At 42.2% G+C, this 15,286-nt stretch overlaps 1 protein-coding gene across 1 annotated transcript; it reads left to right on the forward strand.

Moving 5' to 3' along the window:
* The first annotated feature begins 2,446 nt into the window (after positions 1 to 2,446).
* LOC124054655 (equilibrative nucleoside transporter 2) lies at positions 2,447 to 13,649 on the forward strand. Its single transcript, XM_046380911.1, has 13 exons — positions 2,447 to 2,679; positions 6,486 to 6,542; positions 7,071 to 7,152; positions 7,802 to 7,947; positions 8,126 to 8,265; positions 8,384 to 8,518; positions 8,739 to 8,836; positions 9,075 to 9,144; positions 9,516 to 9,697; positions 9,781 to 9,883; positions 9,989 to 10,074; positions 10,222 to 10,421; positions 10,921 to 13,649. The coding sequence occupies exons 2-13, from the start codon at positions 6,511 to 6,513 to the stop codon at positions 11,030 to 11,032; spliced, it is 1,386 nt and encodes a 461-aa protein (XP_046236867.1). The 5' UTR covers positions 2,447 to 2,679; positions 6,486 to 6,510; the 3' UTR covers positions 11,033 to 13,649.
* The last annotated feature ends 1,637 nt before the right edge of the window (positions 13,650 to 15,286 follow it).

Consider the following 15,286-nt stretch of genomic DNA (forward strand, 5'->3'; position numbering starts at 1 on the left):
CTGTAGCAACACAGAACGTACAGGAAACCGCCTGCTGCTGTGCAGGAAGGCGGAGGCCTGAGTTTTGCTGAGGAAGACAGATAGATAGATAGATAAATAGATAGATAGATAGATAGATAGACAGACAGACAGACGGACAGACAGATAGACAGACAGACAGACAGACAGACAGACGACTTTATTCATCCCCGAGGGGAAATTAGGTTGTCATAGCAGTCCGGTATATTTCAATACAGTAAAACCCACAATGACACGAAATACTGGGTATAAAAATAGAATAAAATACACTAAAGGGCACTTGTATGAAAGTAAATAATAGTAAAACAGTATCAGTCGGAGGAGAAGGAGAGCAGTCAGCAAAAAAAGATGCCAAAACGTGATCGCCGACAGAGGTCGCTATCAGCCAGGAAATGTAACACAGTAGTTCTGTTCGAGATGAGCCTGATCTGTGCAGAATGGATCAACAGAGGATTTCCGTCTGATTTGATCCCGACAAGCTCTGACGTTACGTACTCCCGGATAACTATAATCCCGCGAGATCGAGGGGGTCGCGGTTTTTGATCTAAATGGCTGCAGTTGCCAAAAGGCTGCTTTTTAAACAAACAATTTTGGTCGACTTTAATTCATGTTCTGTTCAGGATAACTTAGAGGTGTCCCCAAAGAGACAGGGCCTTTCTTTTTATATATCTTGCCCTGTTGCTCCTAAAGAAAAGGAAACCCATTTTTAAAATAGTATCAGCAATATACCCTGCCATTGACTTTCTGTACAAAAGATTTAAATTTGCTGTTGATCCATGTGTCTTTTGCTCTTCGGAGGCCGAAACTGTTGAACATGTATTTTTTAAATGTTTCTGTGTCACTTTGTTCTCGTCCGAAATCCATAGTTGGTTATCCTTGAAAATGGATAATACCCCCATTTATGTACAATGATATTATTTATTGTATGGACAACTTGGATTCAAATATTTCTGACACTGTTACTCTTTTGATTATTATGGGTAAATATCTTATTCATACTTGCAAATGGAACGGAAGCCTTCCCTCTCTCACAGTGTTCATGTATAGTTTTGCCAACTACTTTAGGTCACTAAAAGTTGTGCAAAAAAAGAACCATAAGGCTATAAAATATACTTGTGTATTTCTCGATCCTTGCTCGTCTTGTACCTTGCTCCTTTGTGTCTCTTTTTGTTTATGTTAATTTTGCCTTTATTTTTTATTTATTCTTATCTGTTTTTCAATGATTTCTCCTGATTCTGCTAATTTCCATTATTGACTGACTGATTCTGTTCAATTTTGTTCAATTGTCCCTATCTTGTTGGGTAAATATAATTAATTTAAAAAAAAAATTACTTTCCTGACATTTACACAAATGTTAATCCTCACGACCCACTTACCACAAGTTTATCTGTCTGCAAACGCCACAAAAGTTACATTTTGGACCACAGCTCCATAAGCCCCCATTCATCTTGGACTGCCCACTACATAACCGGAAGTGCAAGGGAGTTTTTTGGTTTCTTTGTCAAAAACTGCCTCGAAATTCTCCTAGATGTATACTTGAACATCGTCTCAAAATCATTTCAGACGGTTTCCTTAATGCTCATAAACGATGATAAGCACATCCTTAAACGGATTCTATCCATTCTGTTTCTAGCTCGCAAACGTTAACGAATCTATGATCGCACGTCAAATCAGTTTAAACTGACGGCAGAACAAATAAATAATTCTTTGGACAGAGATAAGGAACAAAATAGAGAATCAAACGGCGTGGAGGACGAGATCACAGTGATGGCAGAGGAGATTAAAGCCAGTCGACACATTCAGTAGACTAAACAGTGCAATGACACTGTATATTTGTCCCCTTTTTGGGACAAATAAAGGTTTTCTTATCTTCTCTTAAAAGCAAACAGCTTTTGTGTTGCCACGCACTGAACGAGGTGGGACAGAACCTGTAATAATAAACAGGAAATAATTAAATATGAAAATACTGAGTGATGCAGTGTGTCTAAAATGTCAATGTTATGTCCGCTAACTCTTAACACATTTATGGCAGTCGTGCAAAGCTCTCCACAGGCTAATATTAAATTGTAGTAGCCTGCTCCAATATATAGCCTCACCTGCAGATAATAACTCAAATCAATTCTAGACTTTGCTTGGAGATCATTTCTACATCGAAGTGAGGTTTTATAAATATATTTCTTTTGTTTTGTAAATAAGCCCCCAGGCAATATACTGGAATCATAAAGCGGTAAATTTAAACCTGCATGAGTTTTCCAATAAATTCAGCCAGCGCCCTTAATATTACGTCATGCATAATATTAACATAATATTAAAATCTTTATCCTAACAAATGCTAAATTTGGAGGGGAGGGCTGTAGTTTGGACACATGAAACAAAAACAGGTGTCAAAATTTGACACCGGAAGTGTTTGCTAGCATTTTTTTTTTTTTTTGCACTGCTGTGCGTAAGCTGTGTGGAACCTTTCACGGAGCTGGTTCATAAACTAACGTACGCATTTGTACATTCCACGTGGAGGCTATCGACGACGAATTCAGGAAGCCATTAATTCACCTCCCCACAAATCATTCAATTTTTGGACCATCTGCATATTACAAGTGCTTGACTTTACGGTGGTAACACCATGGAAACGCTGTAATAAAGACCCCAACATTTTTGCCCAAGGTGAGTCTCGCCGTCACGCTAACTAGCACCAAACCTACCGTTACGTTAACGGAAGGCGGTGTTGTTTTACAGTGGCGATGCTGTTTATGTTGGGCTATGTTTATCATCTTTTAAGACAGGATTGCTGTTTACTTCACTGGCTGAGTGTGTGATGAAAAGCCAATGCGGCTCTCGTTTTACGTAGTGCCTGTTAATAGCACGTTAAATTATTAGTTGTATTTAATGGTATTTCTTCGGTGTTCTTTTTGTTTGTTTTTTTTCTTCTGCTTCTTCGCTGAATGGAGCAGGTATGTGTGTGACATATGGTTTGATTTCATATGATTTGGTCGTTCATATTATTGAGCCATGATACTGAACCTGTAACCTAATCTGTTAGTCTGTGTAATGTCCGTGCTGCTCATGAAGCCCACACTCTCAGGTCGTATACTATCGAGTAAGGCAATGAAATTTTTTGATTTTACACTGCTACTGTACATCTTGCTAGACCGAGCTGCACTAACTAACTAACTGCACTATCCATTATATCTATCTATATATCTATCTAGATATATAGATATCTATATATATAGATATATTTATATTGATATATAGATATATGCCCCCCCCACCTGGTGTTAAAAGCTGCATTGCCCATGCCACCTGATGAACACATGGCCGGTATGACTCAATCTGGATTATTGTAGGGCCCAGTAATCTCCTGTGACTCAGTAGTGAAGTTGAAGAAGTCTGGGGGTTGGATAACAGATTAGTTTTTGCTTGAAAGCATCTGTCAGCTCACAAATTGCAGAGATTGATTTCCGTCACAGGAAAATAAAAATGCATGCGTGTGTGTTTTTTTTAGGAAGTATAACATAGAGGGGGTTGAGCAAGATTGAATTTCAGTAGGTAGCTGTCTGAGAGTCTGTTGATGAATGAGGGGGGGTTGTCCGAAATGAAAAGAGACAATAACACAAATAGTGTTTTGATGTTGCTGGGACCAGACTGAGCCGGTTCCAGTTCTTGGTCTCGTCAGCTGTTTCTCCTCCACACTTCAGGCGCCCTGAGGCTAAACAGACAGTGTCTGCAAAAGAGCGATTCTCACAAACACTGTCTTATGTCTAAAGTGAGGAAATAAAGAAGACTGATTAAAGGACTAGAATATTTTGAGTCCCCTTTGGCTCAAAATGTATGTGCTTATTTTTGGGACACTTCATTTGGATTTTTTGGTCTTCACTGTGAACAACCCTGTATGCAGAGTATCAGTTCCAATATAATCAATGAGCACAGGTAACGTAATGATCGTTCCAGTTCTCCGTTTGGTAAAGATTTGTTGCCTTTTGAGTTTTGAATATTCAGGAGTCGGTGCATTACCAGTTTAGTACTGCACCCGGAGAGGTTGCATTTCTTTTTGATTCCATGCAGTCTTCTTTCTTGTCTAAACCTGCACCCCTGTGTGTGTTATGCTAGTCTTGGCTAATAAGCCTCAAGCTGCTAGCCTCAGTCAGAAATGAGAGATGAGGAGCAGGCTATAGAGGTTTGGTAAGCTCTCTTCTTTCTCACTTGACACCCCAAGATTTAATAATGTTTAAATTTGTGCTCTTAAGCTCCAAACAACGCTGTCACAGGAGACATCACCATTGACCTTTGTCAGATTTTATGTAGCTTCCTCTTAGAGCCACAAAAGTCATTCCACAGCTTTTTCAGAACAGGTCGTATCACTTGAAAGTGACAGGAAACTGAAGTGTGAGATTCCCGTTTATGATTTGTAACATTGAATGTAACATTTCCTTCTGGTTGTGTTCATTTGTTTCCAACAGACAGAAACTTGTGATTTGTTCTCAGAGAACAAAATATTTCAACCTTGACATTTCTGTCCTTGCCTCAAGTCTGTAATCTTTCCAAGCGCTTGGTCCTAATGAGTGTGGCTTGTTTGGATAGCCAACCAGTAACTGTTTTCTCTGTGCCAAGAGATCTGCACACTCCTGATAATAAAAAGCGAATGTCTAAAAGACAATATTTATTAGTGTTGTGAAAATCAGTGATTTAATGTGAAGAGATAGTCACCCACAGAAGCAGTTAAAAATGAAATGTGGTTTGGTAGCATTTCCCCTTTTTAGCCCTGTTCCCAGCTGTGTATTGTATTGTTTCAATAACAGATCAGTTAGGACATAATGCAAAATTTTTTGTCCACATTACAGACCGTTGCAGAGGACAGGGTGACATTAATCCTATTGGTTTACCTCCTGCCGCTTTCTTTTCATTTTAATCGGAAGGAACAAAGCTTTTTTAGGAAAGCTTTGAAGCACGGGCAGATCTAAATGGAGTGTATCCAAGCGCTGAGACTGTGGCCATCATACCTCCTCCCATCCTGTCTTTCATTCTTTGATATGTACAAAGAAATAAACACAAGCGCAGTTTTTATGACCTGCATGTCCACTAAACTTTCCCCTTGTCCATGATTTACTAGCTAGTTCTGATTGCTCAGCTGCCTGAAACCTGCCTTCTAGTTAGACTGTAATGATTTTCGACCATGCAGATTTACTGGCCGGGAGGCTTCGACCTAGCGTGACCTGTCAAAGACTGCCCTGTCTCACTAAGATGCGGATGTAGGCTGTGCAGCCAACTATCTTACCAGGGAGAAAACAGGCTGTTATTTTCACTTGCCAGAGTTGGTGGTAAAGCGTACAAAACGGTGTGATCCATGGAAGATGAAGGAAGTCAGCCCCCTGACTGACACAGCTCACAGCACAACACAGTCCGTCTTCTACAGCTCCAAAATGCGCACAGAGTTCTCTCATGTTTGGCTGAATATTGTTGAGTGTTTATTAATAATTTTGTTTAATTAAATGGGAAATTACTTCTCTGCATTTAACCCATCACTGATTGAAACACACACACACCTGAAACATGCAGTGAAACACACAGGAGCAGTCAAGCGCCCGGGGATCAAATTGGGGGTTAAGTGCCTTGCTCAAGGGCACATCAGCTGGCTAAGGGGGGGTGGGGACATTATCACTCCACTGTAATCAAATTTTTCCTGCCCGTCCGGTGGGGGGAATCGAACCAGCGACCTTCCGATCACAAGCCACTTCTCTATACCTCTCGGCCACGGCTGCTGTGTTTTAGGAACCAGCACAGACTCTTAAAGCAGGACACGTGAGTCGCAGCTCTATTATGTGTCCTACCAGCAAGTTACAACAAGCAGAGCAGCCATACGCTGCCTGTGGCAACGCTGTAAACAGGCCTAAATGAATAGCTTTGAGTGTCGGTCCTATTGACGAGTGTTTGGTTTCCCTCCCTGATAACTGTGTGCACACACAGGGAGTGGCTTCTTGACAAATGTACATTTAAAAAAAAAAAAAAAAGGGACAGCATTTTGTTCCCAGCCTCAGGGTTGCTGTTTTCAGTGCCAAAACTTCAATGGAAAATCATTGAAGCCGCACTTAGTCACATCATTTGGTTGGACGTATGCACTCCTGCTGTTTCCAGTGGCTTATGTAAGTTAAACTACTAAAGAGATTTGTAGTTCATTCTAATACTCAAAGGTTTGTAGCATACCACAAGGATTAAAGACCCCATTACCTGACCTCCATGATTCTGAGACACACATCAAAGCTCTGTACTTGAAGGACTTCTTTATTTATTTATTTATTTATTTTTGGACGTCCTGTTCCCAGCTTCTCGCAGCCTCTCGCTAGAATGTGAATGGATTCCTGCATCTCTAAATAGTGAAGCCTTGGCAGGGGGGAGTGTAAAGAAAGCAAACTCCTTGCTCTGTAGTCTTTGGAGATGTGGCTGACCTTTCTTCTCTCCTGTTGTCCTTGCAGTTTTACCAGAGCGTCCTACATTAGGATGAAGGGACGAACAGATGCTCCTCAAGACTGGTGAGTCTTCTCGCTTCCTGTGTTTTGTTTGTTTTTTTTTGGTCACGATGTTGAGGTTGCTACCTTGCTGAGAAGTTGAATGTGTACATTCATATTGTCACCTGCAGATCTTCATCTGACAGGTCGCTGTAGAAGCTACAGTAGCTCTATGCAGTATTCTGATCCACTGTCAGAAACACACATTTAGAACAGTTTCCTGCGTCTTCTGCACAATACCAGCAGCCTTTAATGTGCAGCGGCAGTGAGAAATGTCAAGTTTGCAGTAGGTTTTAATGAGATAGAGTACTCCAAAGAGTAATGCTGAACTGCATGGTGCGTCTCCGTCAAAACTACTAATTATTATTATGGAATGTAAATAAACGTTTAGTGCTGAAGAAATGCAGGCCATGAATGGTATAAGGAACAGGCTTTGATGTTGTGAAAACCTTAGGGATAATAACATAAACTTCCATCAATTGTGTTTAGGAAGCATCCTGCTGTTGACCGTAAAGCCTCTTTCAAATAACGCCTTTTGTGTCTCATCTGTAGGTGCTGCTTGGTGGGGACAGTTTTCTTCATTCTTGGGCTGGGAACCTTGCTACCATGGAATTTCTTCATGACTGCCTCTTTGGTAAAAATATTACTTAATCCCTTAAAGAAAGTAGATCTGTGTTCTTAAGGTCTGCCTGACAACCTTTTCCTGTAGCGATGGCGAGGGGAATTGTTTGTCCAGTGGTTCACTACTTGCACTTTGTAAAGTATCGCAAGCTTGATGGATGACAATTCAATTCATTTTATTTATATAGCGCCAAATCACAGCAGTTGTGTCATGACGCTTTCCAATTAGAGCAAGTTCAGACCAGACGTTTTAATCTGGTGACAGTGGTCTTGAGGACAATAATCTGTCTAAAAACACTACGTTGTGTAAAGTACATGACGGATGGGATTAGTCAAATTCCATGTCCGCGTGTCAGACTGCCTCAAATGCCGCACTGAGATCTAAAAGGATTAAAATAGCGCTCTCACCTCTGTCAGCTGACAAACGAAGGTCATTGGTCGCCATAAGAATGGGAGTCTCTGTCTCTGGATCAAGATTGGGTGTCTTTTAAAAGAGGTTGCACCACATTCGCCTGCATGTTTAAACGCGGGGTGAAAAATACCGTTATCTAAGGAGATATTTCTAATCTTAAAAAAATAATAGCGATTATTATTCTAATAATCAGGGACTGACTCTTCCTGTACTTTTTAGTCTAAAAGCATTGTTTCGTCTGGGTTCGCAGTACTTCCAAGGCCGCCTAAACACAACAGAACTGATCAACGGCTCGGCGGTGGTCCGCAAGGAGTACTACTTCAACAACTGGATGACCCTGCTGTCCCAGCTGCCCCTGCTGCTCTTTACCCTGCTCAACTCCTTCCTCTACCAGAGGTCAGCGGTGGCGCAAAGTCCGTTACAGAGAAAGGCGTCAATTTTCGCCGTAACGTTTAGCATAAGGAAAGAATCCATTTAGTGTTGGGCGTTTACGTGTGGCCGTGTCTCTTGTCTACATAATCTTTTTGGGTGCAGGTTATGTCTAAATGACTGATGTCGGAGTTTCTCGTTTCAGGATATCGGAGGCGATACGCATCGCAGGTAGCCTGGTTTTCATCCTGCTGCTCTTCATCCTCACAGCAGCTCTGGTCAAAGTGCCCATGGAGGAAGACCGCTTCTTCTCTGTCACCATGGCTACTATCTGGTTCATCAACTGTAAGTCAGTGTGATTGGTTGTGAGCCAAAGCCTGAAGAAAGAAAGAGGTTAAGATTAGCGTATGTACGTGTACATTTGAGTGAAATGGTACTGAACGAGTGCTCTTCCTGTCGCCAGCGTTTGGTGCCGTGCTGCAGGGCAGTCTGTTTGGCCTGGTGGGTCTGCTTCCTCAGAAGTACAGTACCATCTTTATGAGCGGCCAGGGCCTGGCCGGGACCTTCGCTGCCATTGCCATGCTGATAGCCATAGGCAGTAAGCCTCCCACATACACACAAAACACAACTGGGTGCTGAATCCCCGGTTGCCTAGTAACAGGACATTCAAAATGGAATTGTGAGCTGCTCAAGTCAGCATGACGCTCACCACCCACCACAAGAAAAACACTCTGCTCCATTCCAAAATCTCAAAGTGAACAGTATTTCCATTTATTTTGTACGTTCCTGGTTAGCTCACTTGTGTTTTTGATGCTCAGGTGATGCAGACTCTGGGTCAGCGGCGTTGGGTTACTTCATCACGCCATGCGTGGGGACGCTGGTTACGCTCTTCAGCTACCTGCTGCTGTACCGCCTGGTCAGTCAGTTCACACCACCTCTGCAAGACTACATTACCCACAATCCTTCCAGCCTCACCCAAACTAGAGTATCCCTGGAATTCTTTTCAGCATGAGGTGCAAATACAAAATCCTGCATCGACCTTTTCTGGGTTCCATGTCTACAGAAGAAACGGCATCATGCACGTTTTTATTTGTTTACTTTTCTGTGTTTCAGCTGTGAGACCTAATTTTGTGTTCTCTGTCGCTTCCGTGCAGGAGTTCGCCCGGTATCACCTCAACAAAAGCATCAAGTATGAGACGTGCACCACAGACGAGCTGCTGCAAGGTGGGATTTTGCCTTCAGGGAACTCAAAAGCTCAAGCTCTTTAATATTAGTAGAATTAAGATCATCAAATATTGAATGACAAGTGAGAGATTATCTGTTTTCTCCCCCGTTAACCCACCCTGCAGTTCACGGTTCTGTCTCTCTGCCGTCGTGGTCGAATTAAATCAATTCAGTGGAACATTATCTCATTAAGTGCGTTGACCCTCTGTTTATCCAATTAGAGTCCTGGCAGTGCCCACACAAAGACCGAGCCTGTTAGACTCACAGAAGCCTGCACAGAATGCTAAAAAGCCCAAAGTGGTTCACTTACTGAAGTCAAACGCTAAGCCGGACATCTTGTTTGAAATATGTCTTTCCTTATGTGTGATCAGTGGAAGACAGAAGCAGCGCGGAGGTCGGCAAGCTGAACGGCCATGCCAACGGCTCAGCTGGCGGTGGTCCGGCTGAGGCCGAATTCGACTCCGATATAGACGGGACCAAGCGCGCCTTCCTGCCGCTGGAGCAGGAAGAAAAGGGACAAGCCAAGGCTTCGGTCATCGAGGTCTTCAAAAAGGTGAACACACCGGTTTGATGTTCCGATTTGAACAGTTCCTACAGATCAAGGTCAGTTAAGGTTTGCTCTTCTATGATTTTCAGATCTGGGTCATGGCGTTCTGCGTGACATTTGTCTTCACGGTCACTCTGTCCGTCTTCCCAGCCGTCACTGCAGATGTCAGAACGGTGTTTCCAGGAAAATGGGGTATGACCTAGCCTCACTGAATGAAGCTGCATGCACTTAGTGGATACACACACACACACTCTGCTCTCAGGAGTCTCCTTTATGCTGTTCTTTTTTCCTCGTCAGAGCGCTTCTTTATCTCAGTGTGCTGCTTCCTGACTTTCAACATCAACGACTGGCTCGGTCGGACCGTCACCACCTTCGTACGCTGGGTGAGCATCTGAGGATCCCGTATCGTGGTGTTAAATTGCAGACGCTGGAGAATATCTGTCCATTGCTTAGTTTTTTTTTTAAAGTCCGCTCATGTTCCAAATACACTTCTAACTTTTCTATAATAATGCTATTTTCTACGTCTGCAGCCTCGTAAAGAGTCTCGTCTGTTTCCGGCGCTGGTCGTCTTCAGGGTGGCGTTCATCCCTCTGCTGATGCTCTGCAACGTTCAGAGTCGCTCCTACCTTCCTGTCTACTTCCCCCACGACGCTGCGTTCACTGTCATCATGGCTCTCTTCTCTCTGTCCAGTGGTTACTTCGTCTGCCTTTCCATGTCCTATGCGCCACAGTGAGTACAAACAAACCTGTCGCTGAATAGATGTGACGACATTGTTACGCCTCTTAATATCTTTTGAAACAACATGTCGCTGTTTTTGAAAGGAGTCTGCATACTTTCTCCACAGGCAACAGAAGTAGCCTGTATTAGTTTTATACAATATGGCTGTAGGAGAGAGAGAGAGAGAGAGAGAGAGAGAGAGAGGGATATCCAAGACATAAAACTGCATAATGAAAAATGAAAACTACCGCACAGGGAGGTAATTACAAAACACACTTTGAATGGCTCTTGATGGGAAAATAGATTATTGCATTGATATTAAAAACCAGGTTTGATGTCATTAAAATCATAAGGATTATGAACTGAAACACAGCTGAACATTGAACTCATCTGAGTGTTGTCTGTGGAGGTTTCTCTGTACGCTTGTAGTTAATCATTAGGCCGAGGTTTATTAAAATTGTGGTCTTTGTGTACTTGTTCCATGGCTGAGCTTCTGTTCTCACCTGCTCAGGTTGGTGGAGCCTAAGGATGCAGAGACCGCAGGAGCCCTGATGACCTTCTTCTTGGCCCTCGGTCTGTCCTTAGGAGCCGCCCTGTCCTTCCCTCTCCGAGCCCTGGTCTAGTCACACACACACACATATGCACAGAGCACTGCATAGAGGGTGTGTGGGTGGATGGGAGGGCAGCATGACGTATGATTTATCATCAGCGTGCTGCTCCTGGACGACCCCCCCCCCCCCCCGTCAGGTGCTGATAGTGCGATAGTCTCGACAAACAAGGACTCTGGTTTGATGCTGGAAAAAAAAAAAAAAAACCTACAAAAAAAACCCAACTGATGAGATACTTTTCAAAGAAGCAATAAGGGAATTACTTCTGTTACTCTGAAAATCCCATCTCGTCATAGGAACAGTTTCTGTTGAGCTTTTAATGTTGACTGCTTCTAGATTTTGAGGTTTATTTATGTTTGTTTAGGTTTGCAGTAGTTTTTTCTTTTTTTTTTTTATTGACATTCTCTTCATCTGAGCAAGTATAGATAAAGACGTGCTGCGTTCAAGAAGACCCATGTATGAGAGAAGTGCTTGATTTCCACAGTCAAGCTTTCTTTATGCTGCATTTGTTTGGCTTTTTATAACAGATTGATGTTGTGTCTATTTGTTTGATGGCTCAAATGATGACAATGAATCTACTTTAAGATTATTTACATTCGATATTTTTGGTGTATTCTTCCTCCTACAGTTATTTTGTACTTTCTAACGAAATAGCTCTATGTTACACAAGTGGAACAAAGAAGGAATATTTGTTATATTGTGAAGCACTAATGGAAGCTTAATGACCTGTCTCATGGGGCAGGGCTGGTTTATTGAAGTTAGAGCAAGCAGTTTCTTGAAGAAAAGTCAAAAAGACCATAAAGAGATACAAAATGACAAAGATGCAAAACTACTACAAGAAAACACAAAAGAGATGTGTATTTTGTCTTTCTTGGAGATGTTGTTCCCGTGTAGGAGAGGTTGGGTGCCTTTAACATGTGTGCCCAGGGGCTCACTGTCCCCACCACCACCACCACAACTAACATTAATAGCACTGCTGCCCTCTACTGGTAAAAACACAGAAGTCCTTCAGAGATTCATTTTCTGAAAAAGCCACAAAGTTAATCACGAAATGCTGTTGTGCTGTGACACCGAGAAGTCACAGTTTACTACTTAGCGACAGGAAATGCAAGATCACGGCATGTGAGGATACTTTTGGGTTGTGTTTTTGGCAACCGGAGCTCATGTTTAAAAGATTTACGCGAGTGACAGCATTCTTCAGCTGACACTGTGATGCAACTGCTGGCTCAGCACAAGAGGTAGAGTTACCTCAGTTTATTTGAAAGCTTAATCCTAACTTCTCAGAGAGAACAAGTGGCAGCTGCTGTTTTTTTGTTGTTTTTTTTTGTTACTGTAAATGGAATGTAGTGATACTTGCCTTTTAAATAAAATGATCTAATCCGATGTGTAAAAGAAGAAAATAAAAAAGACACTGCACATGTGGAGTAAATCCTCTGTTTTGTATTATAAAGATATTACATTGCCCACTTAACTATTTCAAATTGTAGTGGATTTTTTTTTTTTTTAAGGCGTGCCAATGACTTATCAGTTAGTTGGGATTTTATTACTCATTGTCATTCAAGCATTAAGCATCCTCGCATCTTAACTTATTTCTCAATTGCAGAATAAGCCTTTGTTTTTATGCTCACTATTAAAAAAATCTGTTTTTATTTACTGAATCTGTAAATGAAAAATGTGCTCGTCAGTGGACAACATTTCTGTTATGACGGCTGCTGCTTCAAACGAACCAAGGGCTGCGTCCTAGCGGTGAAACTATGTAAATGGGACTATGTTTATCTTTTGAAAGTGTGATTTATGCTGCATTCAAATCCAGTTGGAATTGTCTTCTGCGTTAACACACATGCATTTAAATCTAATGTCGTGGTTTACAGCAAACAGACTATGTCCGTGAATGTGCCAGAAGGTGGTTGTCGTGACAACTAGGAGTATTTAAAAATTGTTCATTTGCTAAATCCTGCCGGTCCCAGATTTCAAATATAGTCGATGCTGACTAAATGTGAACACTGACTTTTTTTTTTTTCAGAAAGTATGACAGAATGTCAACGCAGCATTCGTGATAGAGATGAACTCAATGAGGGCACAGTGATTTAACATGAGGATCCTCATGTGTCATTCGTGTCATATTTTCCAATGTTGGGTCATCGAAATTCAAACTTTTATACCATTTATTACTTCTCAGCCTCTTGTTTAAAAAATACAGGTGAGGAGATATTAGGAGTGTTCTGTAGATAGCTGCAGGTATTCAAACAGTTACGGTTCAGTCTCATTAGAATAAAAATCACCCTTTTAACAACAGTAAAACCCAGTTTAAAAGGCTCACATCATGTTGGACTGTCTGTAAATACAAGCTGTTGTCCTGTCCCCTCGTGTTGTCAAGTGCATGTGTCAACACGGAACGCAGCAGGTTGTCCTTAGCATTAGCAAAGAAACTGGAGTCGATGCGTTCAAGACACCAACGTGTTATTCTGATTCCATTATGAGCGGTTCGCTTGTGCTCAATACAAACAGATGCTGGCAGAAGACATAGGGCTGAACTGACAGACCATGTTACAGTAAAGGGAATTCACATCTGTGCTTGTTCATAATGTATCTGTTTACATATTACTGTTAATAAAAGGATGGTTACAACCAAGATGTGTGTTTTGTGGTTGCTTTGGTCACAGGCATTAGTATGAAAATATCATTTTTAATACAAGTATCCTTTCACGGATTTAAGTCATCGTTATATCTATATCTTCCGTTTTATATTTTACAGTGCATCTGGAAAGTATTCGCACCGCTTCGCTTTTTCCACATTTTGTTATGTTACAGTCTCATTTCAAAATTGATTAAAATAAATTTCTCCCTCAAAAGTCTACACAAAATACCTCATAATGACAAAGTGAAACAAGTTGCTTGAAACAAAAAATGTAACATGTACATTAGTATGCTTTGTCGTGACACTCAAAACTGAGCTCAGGTGCCTCCTGTTTCCACTGATCATCCTTCAGAGGTTTCTGCAACTTGAGGTGAGTCCACCTGTGGTAAATTCAGTTGATTGGGAGTGATTTGGACACACCCGTCTATATAAACCCTCACAGTTGACAGTGCATGTCAGAGCACAAGCCAAGCCATGAAGTCAAAGGAATTGTCTGTAGACCTCAGAGACAGGATTGTGTTGAGGCACAGATCTGGGGAAGGGTACAGAAAGATTTCTGCTGCATTAAAGGTCCCAAAGAGCACAGTAGCCTCCATAATCTGTAAGTGGAAGAGGTTTGGAGCCATCGGGACTCTTCCTAGAACTGGCCGCCCAACTAAACTGAGTGATTGGGGTAGAAGGGCCTTAGTCAGGGAGGTGACCAAGAACCCAATGGTCACTCTGACAGAGCTCCAGTGTTGCTCTGTGGAAAGAGGAGAACCTTCAAGAAGGACAACTATTTCTGTAGTACTCAGGCCTGTATGGTAGAGTGGCCAGACGGAAGCCACTCCTCAGTAAAATGCACATGAAAGCCCGTCTGAAGTTTGCCAAAAGGCACCTGAAGGACTCTCGGACCACGAGAAACAAAATTCTCTGGTTGATGAAACAAAGATTGAACTCTTTGGCATGAATGACAAGCTGGTTTCTGGAGGGAACCAGGCACTGCTCATCACCTGGCCAATACTGTTCCTCCTGTGAAGCATGGTGGTGGTGGCATCATGCTGTGGGGATGTTTTGCAGCAGCAGGAACTGGGAGACTAGTAAGGGTCGAGGGAAAGATGACTGCAGCAATGTACAGAGACATCCTTGCTGACAACCTGCTCCAGAGTGCACTGGACCTCAGACTGGGGTGAAGGTTTATCTTCCAACAGGACAACGACAATAAGCATACAGCTAGCATCACAGAGGAGTGGCTTCAGGACAACTCTGTGAATGTCCTTGAGTGGCCCAGCCAGAGCCCAGACTTGAACCCTATTGAGCATCTCTGGAGAGATCTGAAAATGGCTGTGCACTGACGCTCCCCATCCAACCTGATGAGAGAGGTTGAGAGGTTCTGCATTGAAGAGTGGGAGAAACTGCCCAAAAATAAGCATGAAAGGCTTATAGGATCACACTCGAAAAGACTTGAGGCTGTAACTGCTGCCAAAGGGGGTTTCAACTAGTATTGACTTGATGGGGGAAACGAATTTATATCCATTTTGGAATGAGACTGTAACATAAAATGTGGAAAACTGTACGTTTTCCTGAGGGTCTGTGTTAAGTGTAGATCTAAACAACACAAGGAGCCACAAACAACTCTGTTAATTTATTTT

This window comes from Scatophagus argus, chromosome 23, assembly GCF_020382885.2.
Source record: "Scatophagus argus isolate fScaArg1 chromosome 23, fScaArg1.pri, whole genome shotgun sequence".
Lineage (NCBI taxonomy): Eukaryota > Metazoa > Chordata > Actinopteri > Scatophagidae > Scatophagus > Scatophagus argus.